General features: G+C 38.6%; 2 protein-coding genes across 2 annotated transcripts in view; both read right to left on the minus strand.

Moving 5' to 3' along the window:
• LOC118280863 (lysosomal alpha-mannosidase-like) overlaps nt 1–13,141 on the minus strand; it is a 44,368-nt gene extending 31,227 nt beyond the window's left edge. Inside the window, exons 1-6 of the mRNA XM_050700651.1 lie at nt 13,037–13,141; nt 12,703–12,790; nt 11,979–12,037; nt 11,552–11,678; nt 10,708–10,913; nt 9,796–9,929 (exon numbers count right to left, since the gene is read on the minus strand). Coding sequence (XP_050556608.1) covers nt 9,796–9,929; nt 10,708–10,913; nt 11,552–11,678; nt 11,979–12,037; nt 12,703–12,790; nt 13,037–13,127 — 705 coding nt within the window. The 5' untranslated portion in view covers nt 13,128–13,141. The remainder of the gene's footprint in view (nt 1–9,795; nt 9,930–10,707; nt 10,914–11,551; nt 11,679–11,978; nt 12,038–12,702; nt 12,791–13,036) is intronic.
• A 4,425-nt stretch (nt 13,142–17,566) lies between these two features.
• LOC126911804 (cytoplasmic aconitate hydratase-like) overlaps nt 17,567–20,366 on the minus strand; it is a 42,622-nt gene continuing 39,822 nt past the window's right edge. Inside the window, 1 exon segment of the mRNA XM_050700676.1 lies at nt 17,567–19,176. Coding sequence (XP_050556633.1) covers nt 19,066–19,176 — 111 coding nt within the window. The 3' untranslated portion in view covers nt 17,567–19,065.

Below are 20,366 nucleotides of genomic sequence, written 5' to 3' on the forward strand. Positions count from 1 at the left end.
TAGAAGTGAGGTCATGCGATATTTCAAATCGATATATCTTCGAAAGTATTTGTTTCTGCAAGAAATTAAAAATTACAATGTATAATGTTTTAAAATAATCTACAAGATGGATATTAAAATAAAAGCTAGCCCATATGTCGGTCCGTTTTGTCGTGCAAGACGGACAAATAAACAGCCACACACACTTTCAAATTTATAATATTAGTATAAATTAAATACACAGTGTAGGAACGGTTAGACACAGACAGACTCCGGTCTCTCTACACTCTTTTAGCAACTATAACTTTCAGCTGTATGTGAGACGACATTTACTGACACCACACACACCATAATTCAAACGAAAACTAACAGATGGCGTCAAACACAATATGCAATCGTTTAAACATTACCAAGCCACTTCTAAATCGTGTAATCAAAGTTTATACAACGATTAAAACGAATAGAACTCAGATAGGTGCAGACCTATCTCTGGTCTTTCTGAACTACATATATTGGCAATTATAACTTTTGACTGTGTGACGACATTTACTGACACGTAGAGAAAATAATTCAAACGGAAACTAACAGATGGCGTTAAACACAATCTTCTCTTATTGTTGTACTTTCGTTTTATATTTAAGCGGAATATTCTTTAATAAAAAGGTTATTCAATTAATTAAAAATACTGTAAAATACTACAAAAAATAATCTTTCATTTGTAACTATAACGTTATACCAAAGATATTATAGTTTACGAGAAAAATCGTCCCAAAATTATAGTGCCTGCATCACGTAAGCGAAGTTTTCTTGCCCGGTTTATAGAGGAGCCAATGTCAAGAGGGAATGTTGTGAGGTCCGTTTGCTTACTCCGTAAATTGGTTTACTAGGAGCCGACCTAAGTCCTAGACTGTGTCTCTGAATAATATCAAGTGCAGTACTTACTATATGCCGACAACAGAGACCAACCAAGCAATGGTGATGATGATAAATGACGAGAAACACTTGTCAACAGCCTCTTTAATTCTAAAGAGGTCGTTGACTCCCACGATGTAGCAAATTTGACCTTTTGTCAATCCGACATTAATTTAGTGTCTTTTTTTTAATAATTTTCATTTTCACGTCGACCCATTAAATGTAAAAAACAAAAAAAAAAAAAATTAGGGAACGAAGGCTTATGTGCAACGTCACGTCTTGTCTTTTATCCCCAAAGGGGTAGGCAGAGATACAATGTACACCCACTTTTCGTCATTTGTGTTTTTATTTTGTCATTTAAGATAACGATGCTTAGTTAGATAAAACTAATCAAAGTTTAGGAGTGGGAGCAAAGACGTCATTTCTACTTATAAAATGTACCTAGAAGTGAGGTCATGCGATATTTCAAATCTATATATCTTCGAAAGTAACACAATGTACAAATAAACAGCCACACACACTTTCAAATTTATAATATTAGTATAAATTAAATACACACTGTAGGAACGGTTAGATACAGACTCCGGTCTCTTTACACTCTTTTAGCAACTATAACTTTCAGAATTATGTGAGACGACATTTACTGACACATAGAGAAGATAATTCAAACGAATACTAACAGATGACGTTAAACACAATCTACAATCGTTTTTTTTCTTACTGATTGATGAGATGTCATCGTTATGTAATGTTACAGTGCATGTTGTGACACCTTAAAATGTTGTGCATTTCAATTAACATAAGTGTTTAGATGTAAGTTCTAATGTAACAGCTACTGGTTGTCCAAATAAATAATAAACATTATCAAGCCACGTCTAAATCGTGCTATAAAAGTTTATTCAGCGATTAAATCGAATAGAACTCAGATAGGTACAGACCTATCTCTGGTCTTTCTAAATTATATTGGCAATTATAACTTTCGTCTGTGTGACGACATTTACTGACACATAGAGAAGATAGTTCAAAACGAAAACTAACAGATGGCGTTAAACACAATCTTCTTTTATTGTTGCACTTTCGTTTTATATGTAAACGGAACAATCTTTAAATTGGAAGGTTATTCAATTATTAAATAATACTGAAAGATACTTAAAAAAATCAGCTTTTATTTGTAACTATAACGTTATACCAAAAATATAATAATTTAGGAGGAAAATCATCCGGAACTAGCAATTCCTACATTACGTAAGCTAAGTTTTCGCGTCCGGTTTATAGAGGAGCCAATGTCAAGAGGGAATGTTGTGAGGTCCGTTTGCTTACTCCGTAAATTGGTTTACTAGGAGCCGACCTAAGTCCTAGACTGTGTCTCTGAATAATATCAAGTGCAGTACTTACTATATGCCGACAATAGAGACCAAACATAAATTTTAAGAAAGTACTCGGATCGACTTCTAACGAGGTCCACGGCTCTAGCATATTTGACCTTTTTGTTAATCTGGCAAAGGAATAAGTGTGGGAGAGCTATGCTTCGGCACGAATGGGCCGGCTCGACCAGAGTGATACCACAGCCTCACAGAAAACCGATATGAAACAACGCTTGCGTTGTGTGAGTGAAGTTACCAGAGGCCCAATTAACTCCCTTCCCAATCTCCGATTTCCCAATAAACCTTAAATTCCTAACCCCCAAAAGGCAATATGCACTTGTAACTTGTCGACTGAAGAAGATGATAGTTTCTTGTAAGATTGTGTTTATTTTAAAATATTCGGTTGGAAATCGCAGTATAAAAGGTTCAGATTTATCAGAGAGCGATAAGTCTTATGCCCTCTCACGGGTGGCTACAGAAATATACTTATATAAGTAAAGCAACACTTGCCGAGGCTAGTATATAGATGGGTGACCATCTCCATTCTATACTTTAACCATTTTAGAATAATGTAAACATTTGACATTTATCTAAAATATTTCCAACATGTTTTGAAAATTGCAAAGATAATTTAAAATCAATTTTTGTACGTCAGCTTACTCGCTCTAACACACGTGTGTTCAATAAGAGAGAAAGAGTCAGATATACTGCAGTTGTGTCCCGGTGTCCCCCTCAATGCAACCCACGTTACAAGTACAGTCAGCAGAACTACGAACGACCTCCCACTCCTAAACTAAACTCCGTTTTATCTAAGTATTATTATCTTATATAACAAAATACAGAAATACGTGTCTAATATTTTTACATTTCCTAACTGACGGACTAAATAGATTTTTAATTTTAATACCCCGTCTACTATCCTGTAGTTACTGTCTCTGTACTGAATCTGTATTTTCTACTTGCGTACTAAATAGGTGTGTTGTCTGTACATCACACACTCTGCAGTGTAGAGCTCTCCTCACAAACAACATCACGGAGTATACAGGCAAGGAGTGCCATCTGTACCGTGAGGGGACGTCAGCGTGCAATACATGTGTAACCACCGCGACTCTTCCCGCGGGTGTCATATACCGACTAAGGAACTACACACTTGACAGAGACCGTGCAGCAGCGCTCTCTGATAAACCTGAACCTTTTACACTGCGATCTCCAACCCGCCTGCCTGCGGAGATTATGGCAAACCCTCTTATGTAGAGGAGACTCATAGTCTGAGACTGTCATTGTGGCGCCCTCTATGCAACACATTGTAACGGACAATGTTTCATTCACAGAGACTACTCCTTATGTCTATACTCCATGTGCAGACGTCAGCACATCGACAAACGTTACTTCAATACAATTTCGACTTTACTACTAAACGATAGAGTTTGAAATGCCATAAAGACATTGGCAAGATGGCCGCCAATTCAAGGATCCAATCAGATCGAGCTAAATTACTGTTGAGGGCAATCTCCTCGCCTTTTCCCACACACGGGAAAATACGTAAGGACATTTGGTGGTACGTTTCTTTTATTTTAAACTGGAATAATAATTAAACTACGATGTGATTCAATATATAAATAATACTGAAAAATACTACAAAAAATAAGCTTTCATTTAAAACTATAATGTTCGAACAAAAGTATAATAGTTTACGAGAAAATTCGTCCCAAAGTTACAATGCCTGCATCACGCAAGCGAAGTTTTCTCGCCCGGTTTATAGAGGAGCCAATGTCAAGAGGGAATGTCGGGAGGTCCGTTGCTACACCGTAAATCGGTTTTCTAGGAGCCGACCTAAGTCCTAGTCCCCAGACATAAAGAACTGAAGTGTAGACAGTGAAAGATGAAAATCAAGAGGTTCATGGATCCTCAACCCCACGGCAGTAGCAGCTGTGACCTCCTTTTGTGACTCGCGATATCATTTTTACATAGGTTTAAAATTTTCTTTAGTTTCAGACTCAATGTAATATATTTTGAATTTGAAAAATTTAGTATAAATAAAGACTGTACGGTTGGCGCGGTAGTTAGGCACCTGACTGCCATGCAACTTGTCGCGGTTTCGATTCCCACACGAAGCAACACTTTGTGTGATCCACAAATTGTTGTTTCGGGTCTGGGTGTCATGTGTATTGTGAACTTGTATGTTTGTAAACGCACCGGCACAGGAGAAAATCCTAGTTTGGAGCAACGTTTAAGAAACTGTCTTCATGAAAAGGTTACATAAACGTTTAGTTATTTGAATAAGTCAGGCTGCGGACTGCCTAGCGGGTTACATTTTTAGTCAGTAAGAGTCTGACACTCCCTCCCAATAGAATTCAGAGAGGTAACCTATCTCTGGTATTGCTGAATTACTTTCAACCGTGTGACGACATTTACTGACACATAGACAAGATAGTTCAAACGAAAACTAACAGATGGCGTTAAATACAATTTTGTTTTAGTCTTGTACTTTCGTTTGATATTAAAGCGATATTTCTTTTCATTAAAAAGTTATTCAATTATTAAAAATTCTGAAAAATACTTCAAAAAATAACCTTTCATTTGTAACTATAACGTTACAACAAAAATATAATAATTTACGAGAAAAATCGTCCGTAATTTACAATTCCTACATCACGCAAGCGAAGTTTTCGCGTCTGGTTTACAGAGGATCCAATGTCAAGAGGGAATGTTGTGAGGTCCGTTTGCTACTCCGTAAATCGGTTTACTAGGAGCCGACCTAAGTCCTAGACTGTGTCTCTGAATAATATCAAGTGCAGTACATACTATATGCCGACTACAGAGACCAAACATAATTTTTTAGGAAATACTCAGATCGACTTCTAACGAGGTCCACGGCTCTAGCAAATTTGACCTTTTTGTCAATCTAGCAAATAAATAAGTATGGGAGAACCATGCTTCGGCACGAATGATTCGGCTCGACCGGAGTGATACCACAGCCTCACAGAAAACTGACATGAAACAACGCTTGCGTTGTGTGATTGAGGTTACCAGAGGCCCAATTATCCCCCTTTCCAATCCCCGATTCCCCAATAATCCTTAAATTCCTAACCCCCAAAAGGCAATATGCACTTATAACTTGTCACTTCTCCGTGTGAGAAGAGGACTTTGGTCAGCAGTAACCACTTATAGGCTGTTGAAGATGATAGTTTCTTGTGGGATTGTGTTTATTTTAAAACATTGAGTTGGAAATCGCAGTATAAAAGGTTCAGATTTATCAGAGAGCGATGAGTCTTACGCCCTCTCGCGGGTGGCTACAGAAATATACTTAAATAAGTAAAGCAACACTTGCCGAGGCTAGTATATAGATGGGTGACCATCTCCATTCTATACTTTAACCATTTTAGAATAATGTAAACATTTGACATTTTGTTCAGTATCTAAAATATTTCCAACATGTTTTGAAAATTGCAAAGATGATCTAAAATCAATTTTTGTACGTCAGCCTACTCGCTCTAACACACGTGTGTGCAGTAAGAGAGAAAAAGACAGATATATTGCAGTTGTGTCCCGGTGTCCCCCTCAATGCAACCCGCGCTACAAGTACAGTCAGCAGAACTACGAACATTACTCCAATACAATCTCGACTTTATTACTAAACGATAGAGTTTGAAATGCCATAAAGACATTTGCAAGATGGCCGCCAGTTCTAGGATCCAATCAGATCGAGCTAAATTACTGTTGAGGGCAATCTCCTCGCCTTTTCCCACACACGGGAAAATACGTAAGGACATTTGGTGGTACGTTTCTTTTATTTTAAACTGGAATAATTATTAAACTATGATGTGATTCAATATTTATATAATACTGAAAAATACTACTAAAAATAATCTTTCATTTAAAACTATAATGTTGAAACAAAAGTATAATAGTTTACGAGAAAATTCGTCCCAAAGTTACAATGCCTGCATCACGCAAGCGAAGTTTTCTCGCCCGGTTTATAGAGGAGCCAATGTCAAGAGGGAATGTCGGGAGGTCCGTTGCTACACCGTAAATCGGTTTACTAGGAGCCGACCTAAGTCCTAGTCCTACTCTGAAATAAAGAACAGAAGTGTAGACAGTGAAAGATGAAATCAAGAGGAACCTGGATCCTCAACCCCACGGCAGTAGCAGCTGTGACTTCCTTTTGTCACCCCCCAAATCATTTTTACATGAGTTAATTTAAATTCAACGTGTAGCGGGTACGATTCCCGCACGAAGCAACACTTTGTGTTATCTACAAATTGTTGTCTGATTGTCATGTGTATGTGAACTTGTATGTTTTTAAACGCACACACGACACAGGAGAAAATCCTAGTTTAGAACAACGTTTAAAAAACTGTCTTCATGAAACGGAGGGCTATGTAATGTTTAGTTATTTGAATAAGTCACGCTGCGGACTGCCTAGCGGGTTACATTTTTAGTCAGTAAGAGTCTGACACTCCCTCCCAATATAATTCAGAGAGGTACAGACCTATCTCTGGTATTGCTGAACTACTTGGCAATTATAAGTTTCAACTGTGTGACGACATTTACTGACACATAGACAAGATAGTTCAAACCAAAACTAACAGATGGCGTTAAACGCAATCTTCTTTTATTGTTGCACTTTCGTTTTATGTTAAAGCGGAATATTCTTTAAATTAAAAGGTTTTTCAATTAATTAATAATACTGTAAAATACTAAAAAAAATAACCTTTCATTTGTAACTATAGCATCATAACATAAATATAATAATTTACGAGAAAAATCATCCGGAACTTACAAATCCTGCATCACGCAAGCGAAGTTTTCTCGTCCGGTTTATAAAGTAGCCAATGTAAAGAGAGAATGTTGTGAGGTCCGTTTGCTACTCCGTAAATCGGTTAACTAGGAGCCGACCTAAGTCCTAGACTGTGTCTCTGAATAATATCAAGTGCAGTGCTTACTATATGCCGACAATAGAGACCAAACATAAATTTTGAGGAAATACTCAGATCGACTTCTAACGAGGTCCACGGCTCTAGCAAATTTGACCTTTTTGTCAGTCTGGCAAATGAATAAGTGTGGGAGAGCTATGCTTCGGCACGAATGGGCCGGCTCGACCAGAGTGATACCACAACCTCACAGAAAACCGATATGAAACAACGCTTGCGTTGTGTGAGTGAAGTTACCAGAGGCCCAATTATCCCCCTTCCCAATCCCCGATTCCCCAATAATCCTTAAATTCCTAACCCCCAAAAGGCAATATGCACTTGTAACTTGTCACTTCTCCGTGTGAGAAGAAGACTTTGGTAGCAGTAACCACTTATAGGCTGTTGAAGATGATAGTTTCTTGTAAGATTGTGTTTATTTTAAAATATTGGGATGGAAACCGCAGAATAAAAGGTTCAGATTTATCAGAGAGCGATGAGTCTTACGCCCTCTCGCAGGTGGCTACAGAAATATACTTATATAAGTAAAGCAACACTTGCCAAGGCTAATATATAGATGGGTAACCATCTCCATTCTATACTTTAACCATTTTAGAATAATGTAAACATTTGACAGGGAATGTCGGGAGGTCCGTTGCTACACCGTAAATCGGTTTACTAGGAGCCGACCTAAGTCCTAGTCCCCAGACATAAAGAACTGAAGTGTAGACAGTGAAAGATGAAATCAAGAGGTTCATGGATCCTCAACCCCACGGCAGTAGCAGCTGTGACCTCCTTTTGTCACTCGCGATATCATCTTTGCAAATGTATAATATATTGAATTTGAAAAAGTTAATATAAATAATTAAAAAATATTACGAGATTCCTAAATTAATTATCAAGTTATCAGCTTACTCACGTAACTGTTTGACGAGGAACTCGACTAGTTTCAGTAGCAGCGACAGTCGCCGCGTCGTGTGTCGCGGAATGCTGCTCATGAATATGAGCCTCTACCATGGCTTGAACACAGATGGGGCCCAGTAGGGCAGATGCCTGATCCGGAGCTGCGGATTTCCGGGGCTCCAGCTCGAAAAGCAGGAGTAGGAACGGGGTGGTTTTTAGCCAGTAAGAATCTGACACTCCCTCTCGCCTCGCCGAAGGCGGGAGAAGTCATTGAAAGATTTTCCCCCCTCAAAAAAAGCATGGCAAACAGTTCCGTGAGAAAGCCGATTACATAATTATTATTATATATTTTAGCTTTATTTTAACATCTGTTTACCAAATAAAATAATAATTCATGTTTTTATTCGCGTAGCACTTTCTGTAGCAGTATGCTACGGCGTAGTAGACGTGCTACGCCGTAGTAATCTACTAAGTGACGCCGTAGTAACGTGGTAAGTTTGATTCCTGTATCCTTAGTACGAGTTTGCTTTACGTTTAAAGTAATCGAAATGAGAGTGGGTTCGGCGCTGTGATTGGCCGGCTCAAATGAACCAACCAATCAGAACACCGAAAGCGCTCTTGTTTCGTTTACTTTAAACGTAAAGCTATTTTATTGATCGCGCAAATCTCTGGAACTACCGGTCTAATTGGAATAATTATTTTTATTGTAACTTTCGTGAGACATACTAAATTAATTACTAAGTTATCGGCGTACTCACGTAATTTTTTGACGAGGAACTCGACTAGTTTCAAGCCATGCTAGCATGCTCATATTCATGAGCAGCATTCAGCGACACACAATTGTCGCCGCTACTGAAACTAGTCGAGTTCCTCATCAAACAATTACGTGAGTAAGCCGATAACATAGTAATTAATTCTTTTAGTGTTGGATAGTCCATTTATCGAGGAAGGCTATAGGCTATAAAACATCACGCTACGATCAATAGGAGCCAAGTAGAGCGGGTGAATCTGCTCAGAAGTATTGAGGTCAATCTCATTATCACTACATAGTATAAAACAAAGTCGCTTTCTCTGTCCCTATGTCCCTTTGTATGCTTAAATCTAAAACTACGCAACGGATTTTGATGCGGTTTTTTAATAGATAGAGTGATTCAAGAGGAAGGTTTATATGTATAATACATGCATAGTATATCACCATTGCACCCATGCGTAGCTAGGATGGGTCGCGCGTAAAAAATAGAAACATAGCTAAAAATCGGTAAAGCCGTTTCAGAGGAGTACGGTAACTAACATTGTGACATGGAAATTTTATATAGATAACTAGCAAATCCAGCGAACTCCGTTTCGCCACCAATTATTTTCCTTGTTTTCCTGCTTTTTTCTTGAATTTTCTTTGCTCACGGAACACGAGACCTTTCCAACGAATGGAAAACCATTGAAATCGGTTCGTGCGTTCTGGAGTTATAGCGTCAGGAAGGAAAACCAGACTTATTTTTATATCTATACTAATATTATAAAGCTGAAGAGTTTGTTTGTTTGTCTGTTTGTTTGAACGCGCTAATCTCCGGAACTACTGGTCCGATTTGAATAATTCTTTTTGTGTTGCATAGTCCATTTAGTGAGGAAAGCTGTAGGCTAATAAAACATCACCCTATGACCAATAGGAGCCGAGCAGAGCGGGTGAAACCGCGCGGAAGTAGCTAGTTATAGATATGGTAGGTACTCACCCTCTCTTCAACGTTCGCGAACGTCTTGTCTGATGTGATGATGAGGGGGTCGTGGCAGAATTGGCCGAAGCAGAACCCCGGAGGAGCCCAGAAGCCGTCAAACAGTTTGTGGGTATAAATGTCCGTTGAAGGCCCTGGGAGAAGGAAACTCATAGTTAAAACATTGATTAAACACACACACTCTAATCTTGAACTTTTTTCAAAAGCAATGTCGCGCCTTTTTATCCCCGAAGAGGTAGGTAGAGGAGCATATTACGGCACGTAATGCCACTGAATAATGTACACGTCACTTTTCACCATTTATGTTGTAAGTCCCATGTAATAGGGGGTGAGCCTATTGCCATATACTGGGTACAATTCCAGACTCCGTGCTGCTACTGATGAATTTTCAAAAAACCGAAAAAACCCGAGGAATGTTGTGCCCGACTCGGGAATCTAACCTGAGACCTCTTGTCCGGCAGTCAAATTTGCAACCACTCGACCAACGAGGCAGTCAATTTGAAACAATATCTTCCAATTTATTTCATTGCAAGATCACAACACAAGCGTTGTTTCACGTCGGTTTTCTACTCAGCCGTGGTATCACTCCAGTCCAACCGGCCCATTCATGCCGAAACATGGCGAGCCCACACTTAGTATAACTAACACAACTTTCTTTTAAATTTCCAACTTCTTCCACTTAAGTGTGGGAGAGTCATGCCTCGGCACGAATTCCCCCTTCCCAATTTTCCAAATCCCCGATTCCCCAACAACCTTAAATTTCACCACCACCACCTTAAATTCCTAACCCTCAAAAGGCCGGTAACGCACTTGTAACGCCTCTATTGTTTCAAATGTCCGTGGACGACAACAATTGCTTACCATCAGGTGATACGTCTGCTCAATTACCGGCGTGTTCCTTAAAAAGCTTACCCAAATCATCACTGCCTCTCCAAACAAACTCCAAAGACTTGCTCCTCATTCTCGCTAGTTCATCGTCATAGCTGATTGGGCTGATGAAGTGGGCATCGAATCCCATCTGTGCCATCAGTGAGGCGAATTCCCTCGTATGACCAAACACGTCTGCTTGCCACGTCACCAGTGGACGTCCACATTCCAAGAATGTTGCGTTGATTTTCCTGTGAAAAAGGGGGGATGATGTCAAAATCAAATCATTTATTGCAATTTCAATTTATACCAAATTCCAAATTAAACCATAAATAGGTAGGTACTTTTGAAATGTCATCAAATAAATACAATAGTCTGTCAGTCTGTATGTCAGTGGTGAAGCTAGGCGCCCATTCCAAAGTGTAGCTTCGTAATGTCTATGTGTTATGCTACGTTGTTGTGGATGCGTTTGTCTTCCACCAATCATGTTCACTGTACACATAGCTTAGCACTGGTGGAAACGCACTCAGCTAAGTTATGTTTTTTATATGGAAAGATGCGTGCTATAGATAACTTCCCTACTATCGCATACTCGATCTGCGTTTCTTCCTCGTACAGCTACATAGCTTAGTAGCATTTTTTCAGCATTTTTTTTGGCGGAAAACTCGTCCAATTACTTCCGTCGCCTTGGGCGAGACGAGAGAGCTTCTTCGAGATTCTTCGTAGCATAGCTACATAGCACATCTCTGGTGGAAAAGTATCGTTAGAGTAAACCTAGTCCGCATTAACACATTGAACGCCGTGGTGGTCACCGGTGACCGATGTTAGCGGAGGATTTGCCTTCAACAGTTTTCTATTGGCAGTCAAAGACTTAAATGACTGTTCATACCTGAGACTGTAAGTGAAGTGGTCGATTATGGCGTGGTAGCTGGTAGTGGCTTCATCAGTCATACTCCATCCACCACCGTTGAAGTACAGCCTCCCTTGTCGGAGCAGCTGGTACACCATGCGTTTTACTGTAAGTTAAAGGTAATTTGTTTCAAGATTACACATTAGAACTTAAAAATACCTACCTAAAATAAAAACTAACTTAAAACTTTAGCGCTTCAAGCTTCCTTGTGCGAACTGCTAGGGAGTGGAACTCCTTGCCGGAGTCTGTGTTTCCTGATGGGTATAACCTGGGTGTCTTCAAAGCCCGAGTGAATAGGTTGCTTATGGGCAGACGTGCTCCATCGTAGGCCGCATCATCACTTACCATCAGGCGAGATAGCGGCCAAACGTATCAGATTGAGTTCTATCTAAATATTATAGTTTACCTGTTAAATCTCGGTTCTGCCACCAATGGAATAGATACGGCATGTCGGAGAATGTGAATCTGGGAATAAAAAGTGAATCTATTTGTACCTGATGGTAAGCAATCACCGCCACCCATGGACACTTGAAACACCAGAGGCATTACAAGTGCGTTGCCGGCCTTTTGGGGATTAGGAATTTAAGGATTGTTGCGGAATCGGCAATTGGGAAGATTGGGAAGAGAGAATCAACACACAATCACACAACACAAGCGTTGTTTCACGTCGTTTTTTGGTGAAGCCGTGGTATCACTCCGGTAATTGTTTCACGCAGTTTCATTGCTTGGCTTTTACATGTTAAATAATTCGACTTTTTCGTGATTTAACAACATCGATGATTTAACAATTTCGTGGTTGGAGCAGTGGCTAAACAATCAGCTGCCGCGTAACGTGTAGCACCTTTGATTCCCGCACGGACCAACTCTTTGTGTGATCCACAAATTGTGGTTCCGGGTCTGAGTGTCATGTGTGTGTGTGTGAACTGGTATGTTTGTAAACGCATGCAAGATACAGGAGAAAATCCTAGCGTGGGGCAACTTTTAACACATTGAACGCCGTGGTGGTCACCGGAGACCGACGTTAGCGGATAATTTGCCTTCAACAGTTTTCTGTAGGCAGTCAAAGAATTAAATAAATAAAAGAACATAATTATGTGCCTATAATATTCAAGAAAATCAAAGATACATACTTTCTCTCCGCGTGAGCCCAGAGCGCGGTGATGGTAGCATCCAGGATATTCTTCATACTGACTTTACTCTGCTCAGAAATATCATCATCTGAAAAATGAAATAATAAACATAATTAATTATTATGTTATCGGCTTACCCACGTAATGTTTTGACGAGGAACTCGACTAGTTTCAAGCCATGCTAGAGGCTCATATTCATGAGCAGCATTCCGCGACACACGACGTGGCGATTGTCGCGCTGCTACTCTGAGTAAGTCGATAACATAATAATTAATTTAGTATGTCTCACGAAAGTTACAATAAAATTATATGTATTTATGGTTATAATACTTACAACCGGTGTAGTGTTGGTAGAAGGTCCTCATGTCCCCAAGCTCGCCGTGGGTGCTCGGGACTATGTGCACGTTGAGCACGTTCCGACCCATTATAGGACAACTCTGAAACCAACACATACGTTCATAGCTTAAAAAAAAACATAAAAAAATCATTCACGTTATAAGGACAGACATATTAGGTGTGGGAGAACCATGCTTCGGCACGAATAGGCCGACTCGACCGAAGTAGTACCACGCTTGCATAGTATTTCGTTGTGTGAGTGTGGTTACTGAAAGCCCAATTATCCCTTCCCAATCTTCCCCATCCCCATCCCCGAACAACAACCCTTAAATTCCTAACCCCCAAAAAGCCGGTAACGCATTGTGGAGCCTCTGGTGTTTCAAGTGACCATGGGCGGCGGTGATTACTTACCATCAGGTGATCCGTCTGATTATTTACTGGTTTATACTATCAAAAAACTTGTGATTATTGTATCATTGTGAAACTTGGCAATAGGGATGATGTGTAACAACGCAATCGTTGTTTCACGTCGGTTTTCTGCTCGGCCGTGGTATCACTCCGGTCGAGCCGGTCCAGCAGTGCCGAAGCATGGCTCTCCCACACTTAGATTAACTACTGAAAAATAGGACTCAAATTCGACTTACCATATACCCACACCCTTCTCCGTACTGGATCAATGGAGTCAACAGGTCTTTCGTCACCGGCGACATGCATATTACCGAATCAAGATGAAATAAATATAACAACAGTATTATGTATAACATAGTTTCTTTTATATATAAACACTGTTATATATTGTCACTTCACTTACTATAAAACAATCACTGTTATTAATTTTATTATGTTATCGGCTTACTCACGTAACTGTTTGACGAGGAACTCGACTAGTTCCAAGCCATGCTAGAGACTCTTATTCATGAGCTGTATTCAAGCTACTGTAGCAGCGTGACAGCCGCCGCGTCGTGTGTCGAAGAATGCTGTCATGAATATAAGCCTCTAGCATGGCTTGGAACTAGTCGAGTTCCTCGTCAAACAGTTACGTGAGTAAGCCGATAACATAATAATTAATTTAGTATGTCTCACGAAAGTTATACCGTAATAAAATCACTGTTATGTTTTTTGTGTTCAATAAATGCAGGTATAATGCATCCCATCAAAAACATCCTGTAAAAAACCCAAGTCTCGCAGCTCAGTCTTTCTACCGTCAAAAGTTGTGAGATCCATGTAATACCAAGTCGGTTAATCTATTTAGTGTCTACTTGAAGGACCTTCTGTCTTAAGTTATTACATAAGTTATTATCATGCCAATATTAAAAATATTTAACGTTTTAAACAAATAGATCGACTTGGACATCGCTTGATTTGATTATTAGTATGTATCACACTACACAGCACGACGGGCCAGCGACCAACAGGAACGAGAGTTTCAATCGCGTGAGGCGCGAGAGACTAAAGAATCTAATATAATATTGTAATATTCATTTTGTTTTCATGCGATGTCCAAGTCGATCTATTTGTTTAAAACGTTAAATATTTTTAATATTGGCATGATAATAACTTATGTAATAACTTAAGACAGAAGGTCCTTCAAGTAGACACTAAATAGATTAACCGACTTGGTATTACATGGATCTCACAACTTTTGACGGTAGAAAGACTGAGCTGCGAGACTTGGGTTTTTTACAGGATGTTTTTGATGGGATCTCACTTCTTTTTGTAGAGCCTTTCTTTTTGATACCATCTACTAAACACACCCTTACCCACCCTATACCCCCTCCCTTGCCTCATATGGTAGGTACCTATCTACACCTATTAAATTTATAACCACCACCAACCACCAACTGCATAAATAACTTTGTAATCCCATATATTTATATGGGATTACAAAGTTATTGATGCAGTTGGTGTATTTGGAAAACTGGACCGAAATTACAAAATATTTAAGTTTTCCCATGATTAAGACACTAAACTCTATATGTATTCCAAATATGAAGCTTCTAAGTCTGCTAGAAGTGCCTTGGACTTTTGATGATCGGTGAGTCAGTGAGTGACAAAATTTAGAAACTTTAACAAGTTGTCATTCTTAAACTACTGGTTCAAATTGACTGAAATTTTAAATATTCCGTGTTTATACAATGCCGGATTAGTTACTGAAGATTCAGGTTTCTTGCTTTATCCACAACCGAATTATAGGGGGTCGAAAAAGGCCCGAATTGCTTCGAGAAAAGGATGGTACGGCCGTGCCGCTTTTTTTTTGCTCGACTTGGCGGGGGCACTGCCGTGCCCCCAGATTATTAATATTGAATAATAATTAACACACACTGATTTTAAAATATGAATTTTATAGTTACGATCACAACACAATTGGGACACAGCGCAAACTGTTAAAAATATGTCTGCGATTGCTATATACGTACCCACTTTATTTGTTTATATTTATTGTAATTTGAAGACATATTAACTAACGTATCACAACACAGCTAGCTACGCCCTGTGGCTTTGTTTACGCTTTGTTTTAATATTTTACGTACCAATATAAATGATAAATGACTGCCCCGTGGGTACGATTCCCGGGTCGGGCAAAGTATTACTGGGCCTTTTTCGGTTTTTCGAAAATTTCTCAGTAGTAGCACGGAGTCTGGAATTGTGCCCAGTATATGGCAATAGGCCTATTACTCCCTCTCACCTCGCCCAGGCGGGAGAAGCCATTGGATGATTTCCCCCCTCAAAAATAAAAGACTCTTGTTGACGTTTATAAATAAAATATATTTTTGTCTCATGGTTGATGATATACAGACAAACTTCTATCTATATAATACTATATTATGTAGGTGTATACAGTAACTAAAATACAGGATCCTTATTGCATCGGATATGCTTGTAAATATTACTGTAATCTTAACCTATTATTGTTTTCCATTCATATTAAAGCATCGAATTACTTGAATCGAGTTGTTTGTTTATCTGTGTTGAAAACAAAGTTGTTTTATTTATTTTCGTTCATGATACCGACCTATGAGTTACGTGACTTTATGGTATAAGCCGGTAAACGAGCATACGTATCAACTGATGGTAAGCAATCGCCGCCGCCCATGGACACTTCAAATACCAGAGGCGTTACAAGTGCGTTGCCGGCCTTTTGGGGGTTAGGAATTTAAGTTGTTGGGAAATCGGGGATTGGGAAGATTGGAAAGGGGTAATTGGGTCTCTGGTAACCTTACTCACACAACGCTGTGGTTGTTTCACGTCGGTGTACAGCTCGGCCGTGGTATCACTCCGGTTGAGCCGACCCAGCAGTGCCGAAGCATGGCGAGCCCACACTTAGCATATGATTACGTCATATGTCAATATTAGAACTTGAGACGGGATATTTACCATCATTATCTATTTTTATGAGTTTCCGATATTTCGTCACTGTTGCAAGCGCCATTATCACGGATGAACAGGAGTAATTGCGGATGGATGTTTAAACATGGTAAATATCCCGTCTCGAATTCTAATATTAGTGTTAGTGATCATGTCAGTTTAAAAATTATGTCATATGTCCTGTAGATGGGTCAAAGGGCGTCAATAGAAGTCCTCAATCTCGATTGGTTATGAGCTTCCCGCTTTACGTCGCTTCAGGTCATGCCGATGCTTGCCGCTTCATACACCACAATACGACAGATTTGCCGAGGACGGCCACGCTTTTTTTTCCCCTATTTTTTAAAAAGGAAATCATCCAATGACTTCTCCCACCTTAAGCGAGAGGCAGTTTCAGGAACTTTTTGTGGGGAAAGCCCGTTACAGCCTCCCTTACCACTGCAATTTATGTAAGCCAGGATCTACAGTAAATACAACCGTGAAAACACCGGAACATTGAAGTCCTGCGTTGTGTGAGGTTACCGGAGGCCCAGTTACCCCCAATCTTCCCAGTGTCCGATCCCCGAACAGCCCTTAAATTCCTTACCCCCAAAAGGCCGGTAACGCACTTGTAATGCATCTGGTGCTTCGGGTGTCCATTGGCGGCGGCGATTGCTTACCATCAGGTGATCCGTCTGTTCATTTACCGGCTTATTCATTTTTTTATGAAACACGCCGCGGTAATCGGCTTATAGTTTATACCATAAAATAAGTAGAGGTACTTTCTTTTCTCATATCTTCAGGATAACAAGGTATATAAGGTGTCCTAAAAGTATCTGCCACGGCTTTAATGGGAGGTAGTGTTGTGTTTGAACATTACAATAGTGAAGAAATTTCGTACCGCGGACCAGTTAACTCAATTTGAGAACATAAAGAAGTTAAATAAACATTGACTCTACTCTGTATAAAGTGGTTCACAAATACGCACGATGCGACAGAGACAATGAAAGAGATAGCTCTTTCATAACAAACTCATACGTAGCTTTTTTTGTTACTACTAATAATCAATAATTTACATTCACTATTGTAATGTTCAAACACAACACTACCTCCCATTAAAGCCGTGGCAGATACTTTTAGAACAACTTATACGAGGATGGGTATTTTTGGCAATAAAACAACTAAATAACAAAATATAACAAATATATTCGTTTACTTATAATCTATACATGATTGTATTGTTACATAGATAGTTTATATCCTGGAAACTAGGGCTTGAATATATATTTTTTACAACGTCACGTCTTTTATCCCCGAAGGGGTAGGCAGAGGTGCACATTACGGCAAGTATTGTCGCTATACAAAATATGTACATCTTTTCACCATTTGTGTTATAAGTCCCATGTAACAGGGGGTGAGTCTATTGCCATATACTGGACACAATTCCAGACTCCGTGCTACTACTGAGAAATTTTCGAGAAACCGAAAAAAAGCCCAGTAATACTTTGCCCGACACGAGAATCGGACCCGAGACCCCTTGTCTGGGGTACAGGTAAAAAAAAAACAATATTATATTATATTTGTTCTTATTCAAATGTAATTTAATTAAATTCAAATGTTCCCGTAAATATTTAAATTACATTTTGTTGATATTTAATTTATAAATAATAAAAAAAATCCCTTATACCATCTCTTAATCTTAAAACTAAACATTATATGACAATATAACATCTTGTCATATTTATATATGACATTGTAACATGTTCAGAATCACAGTTAAAGATGATCCCATACTTAACTTTGAGCCTTGAATATCTTATATGACAATAGTAGTAAATTATAGAATATGACAATAAACATTATAATCATAAAGAATATTCAAACAGTATGGAGATCACTCATATGACTTAAATGAAACTACAAGTAGTATAAATTAAGTCATGTGTTTGCTTCATACATCTTCATATAAAAATGGCTTCATATTTAACTATGACTCTGTAAAATCATATATGACAATGTAACACGATGTCATATTGTTATATATGACAATGTAATACGATGTCATATATGACATTACGTAACATCACATATGACAATGTAACACGATGTCATATTGTTACATATGACATTACGTAACATCATATATGACGGTGTAACGCGATGTAATATTGTTATATATGACATTATGTAAAATCATATATGACAATGTAACACGCTGTAATATTGTTATATATGACATTACATAACATCATATATGACAATGTAACACGATGTCGTATTGTTACATATGACATTACATAAAATCAAATATGACAATGTAACACGATGTCATATTGTTACATATGACATTACGTAACATCATATATGACAATGTAACACGATGTCATATTGTTATATATGACATTACGTAACATCATATATGACAATGCAACACGATATCATATTGTTACATATGACATTACGTAACATCATATATGAAAATGTAACACGATGTCATATTGTTACATATGACATTACGTAACATCATATATGACAATGTAACACAATGTCATATTTAACAATGACTCTGTAACATCACATATGACAATGTAACACGACGTCATATTGTCACATATGACAATGTAACACGATGTCATATTGTTACATATGACAATGTAACACGATGTCACATTGTTACATATGACATTACAACATCTTCCTGATCATGTAGTTGAGGATGCCGCCGTTCTTGAAGTACGTGAGGTCGACCTCCGTGTCGAAACGTACTTTCACTGGGAATGTTGTACCGTTGTTCACCTGTGGGGGAGAGAGTGGGATTAAAATTAAACGTAGATGTTAATATATTTTGACATGACAAAATCAACATATCAAATGTAAGTTTATCATCTACAGGAAAAATGCATTTTTATCGAAACGAGATCGCACTTTTTTAATACACAAAGTGCAAGTAGATTTTTTTGAAGACGTTGCCCCACGCTAGTAAATAACACGCTAGAATATAGTAACACACACGACACAGGAGAAAATATTCTCCTGTGTCGTGTGTGCGTTTACAAACATACAAGTTCACATACACATGACACTCAGACCCAAAACAACAATTTGTGGATCACACAAAGAGTTACATTGTGCGTGACACCCGGTTGCCAAGCCACCGCGCTAACCGTGTAGTCAAAGATTAACATTTTTAGTTTGTACATAGACCCATAAAATATCAAATTTGGTTAAAGATTTAGTCTTTAATACGAGCTATAATGAAAGGAGGAAGGGAGTGTAATAAACTCACACTACACCCCGTTTTCATGTTTAAAAACCCGCACGTAACGCCACTGTACAATGTTTTTTTTTATACCACGACTGTGGCAAGAATGGCACACGGCTCACCTGATTGGTAAATGGTTACCGTGGCCTATGAACACTTGCAATACTTGGAGCATTAAATACACTTTGCGGATCCTTGAGAAACCTATTTACTCTCTTCTTGAATCACCCCATCTGACCAGTAAGAAACCTATTTACTTTCTTCTTGAAGTACCGCATATTGTAGCCTATCGGGATAACCTCGGCAGGGAGTTAATTCCACAATCAGAGTGTATGTTTGTAAACGCAAACAAACAAACAAATAGTGTATTTGTAAAGGTCAAATACAAGTAAGTAAGTATACTTTAAGGTTGTGTGTATTTGTTTGTTATGTGTTTGTGAACTTGTATGTTTGTAAACGCACCCACGACACAGGAGAAAATCCTAGCGTGGGACAATGTTTAAAAACTGTACTAGCGTTGCAAAGATTAAAGTGACACTATGCAAGAAGTACTTTGACAATGTTTAGCCTGTGTTAATTCACCACACTCTGTATACGTTAGATTTGTTTTAATTTCATTTTAGGTAATTACTGTTATCGATTACTTGTCCATTGTTTTTTAGTATTTGTGAAAGCTTGTAATTGGCCGTCATTAAGTTATTGTTTTTTAACTAGGTATCTTAAG

This window comes from Spodoptera frugiperda, chromosome 19 (assembly GCF_023101765.2).
Source record: "Spodoptera frugiperda isolate SF20-4 chromosome 19, AGI-APGP_CSIRO_Sfru_2.0, whole genome shotgun sequence".
In the NCBI taxonomy this organism is placed as follows: domain Eukaryota; kingdom Metazoa; phylum Arthropoda; class Insecta; order Lepidoptera; family Noctuidae; genus Spodoptera; species Spodoptera frugiperda.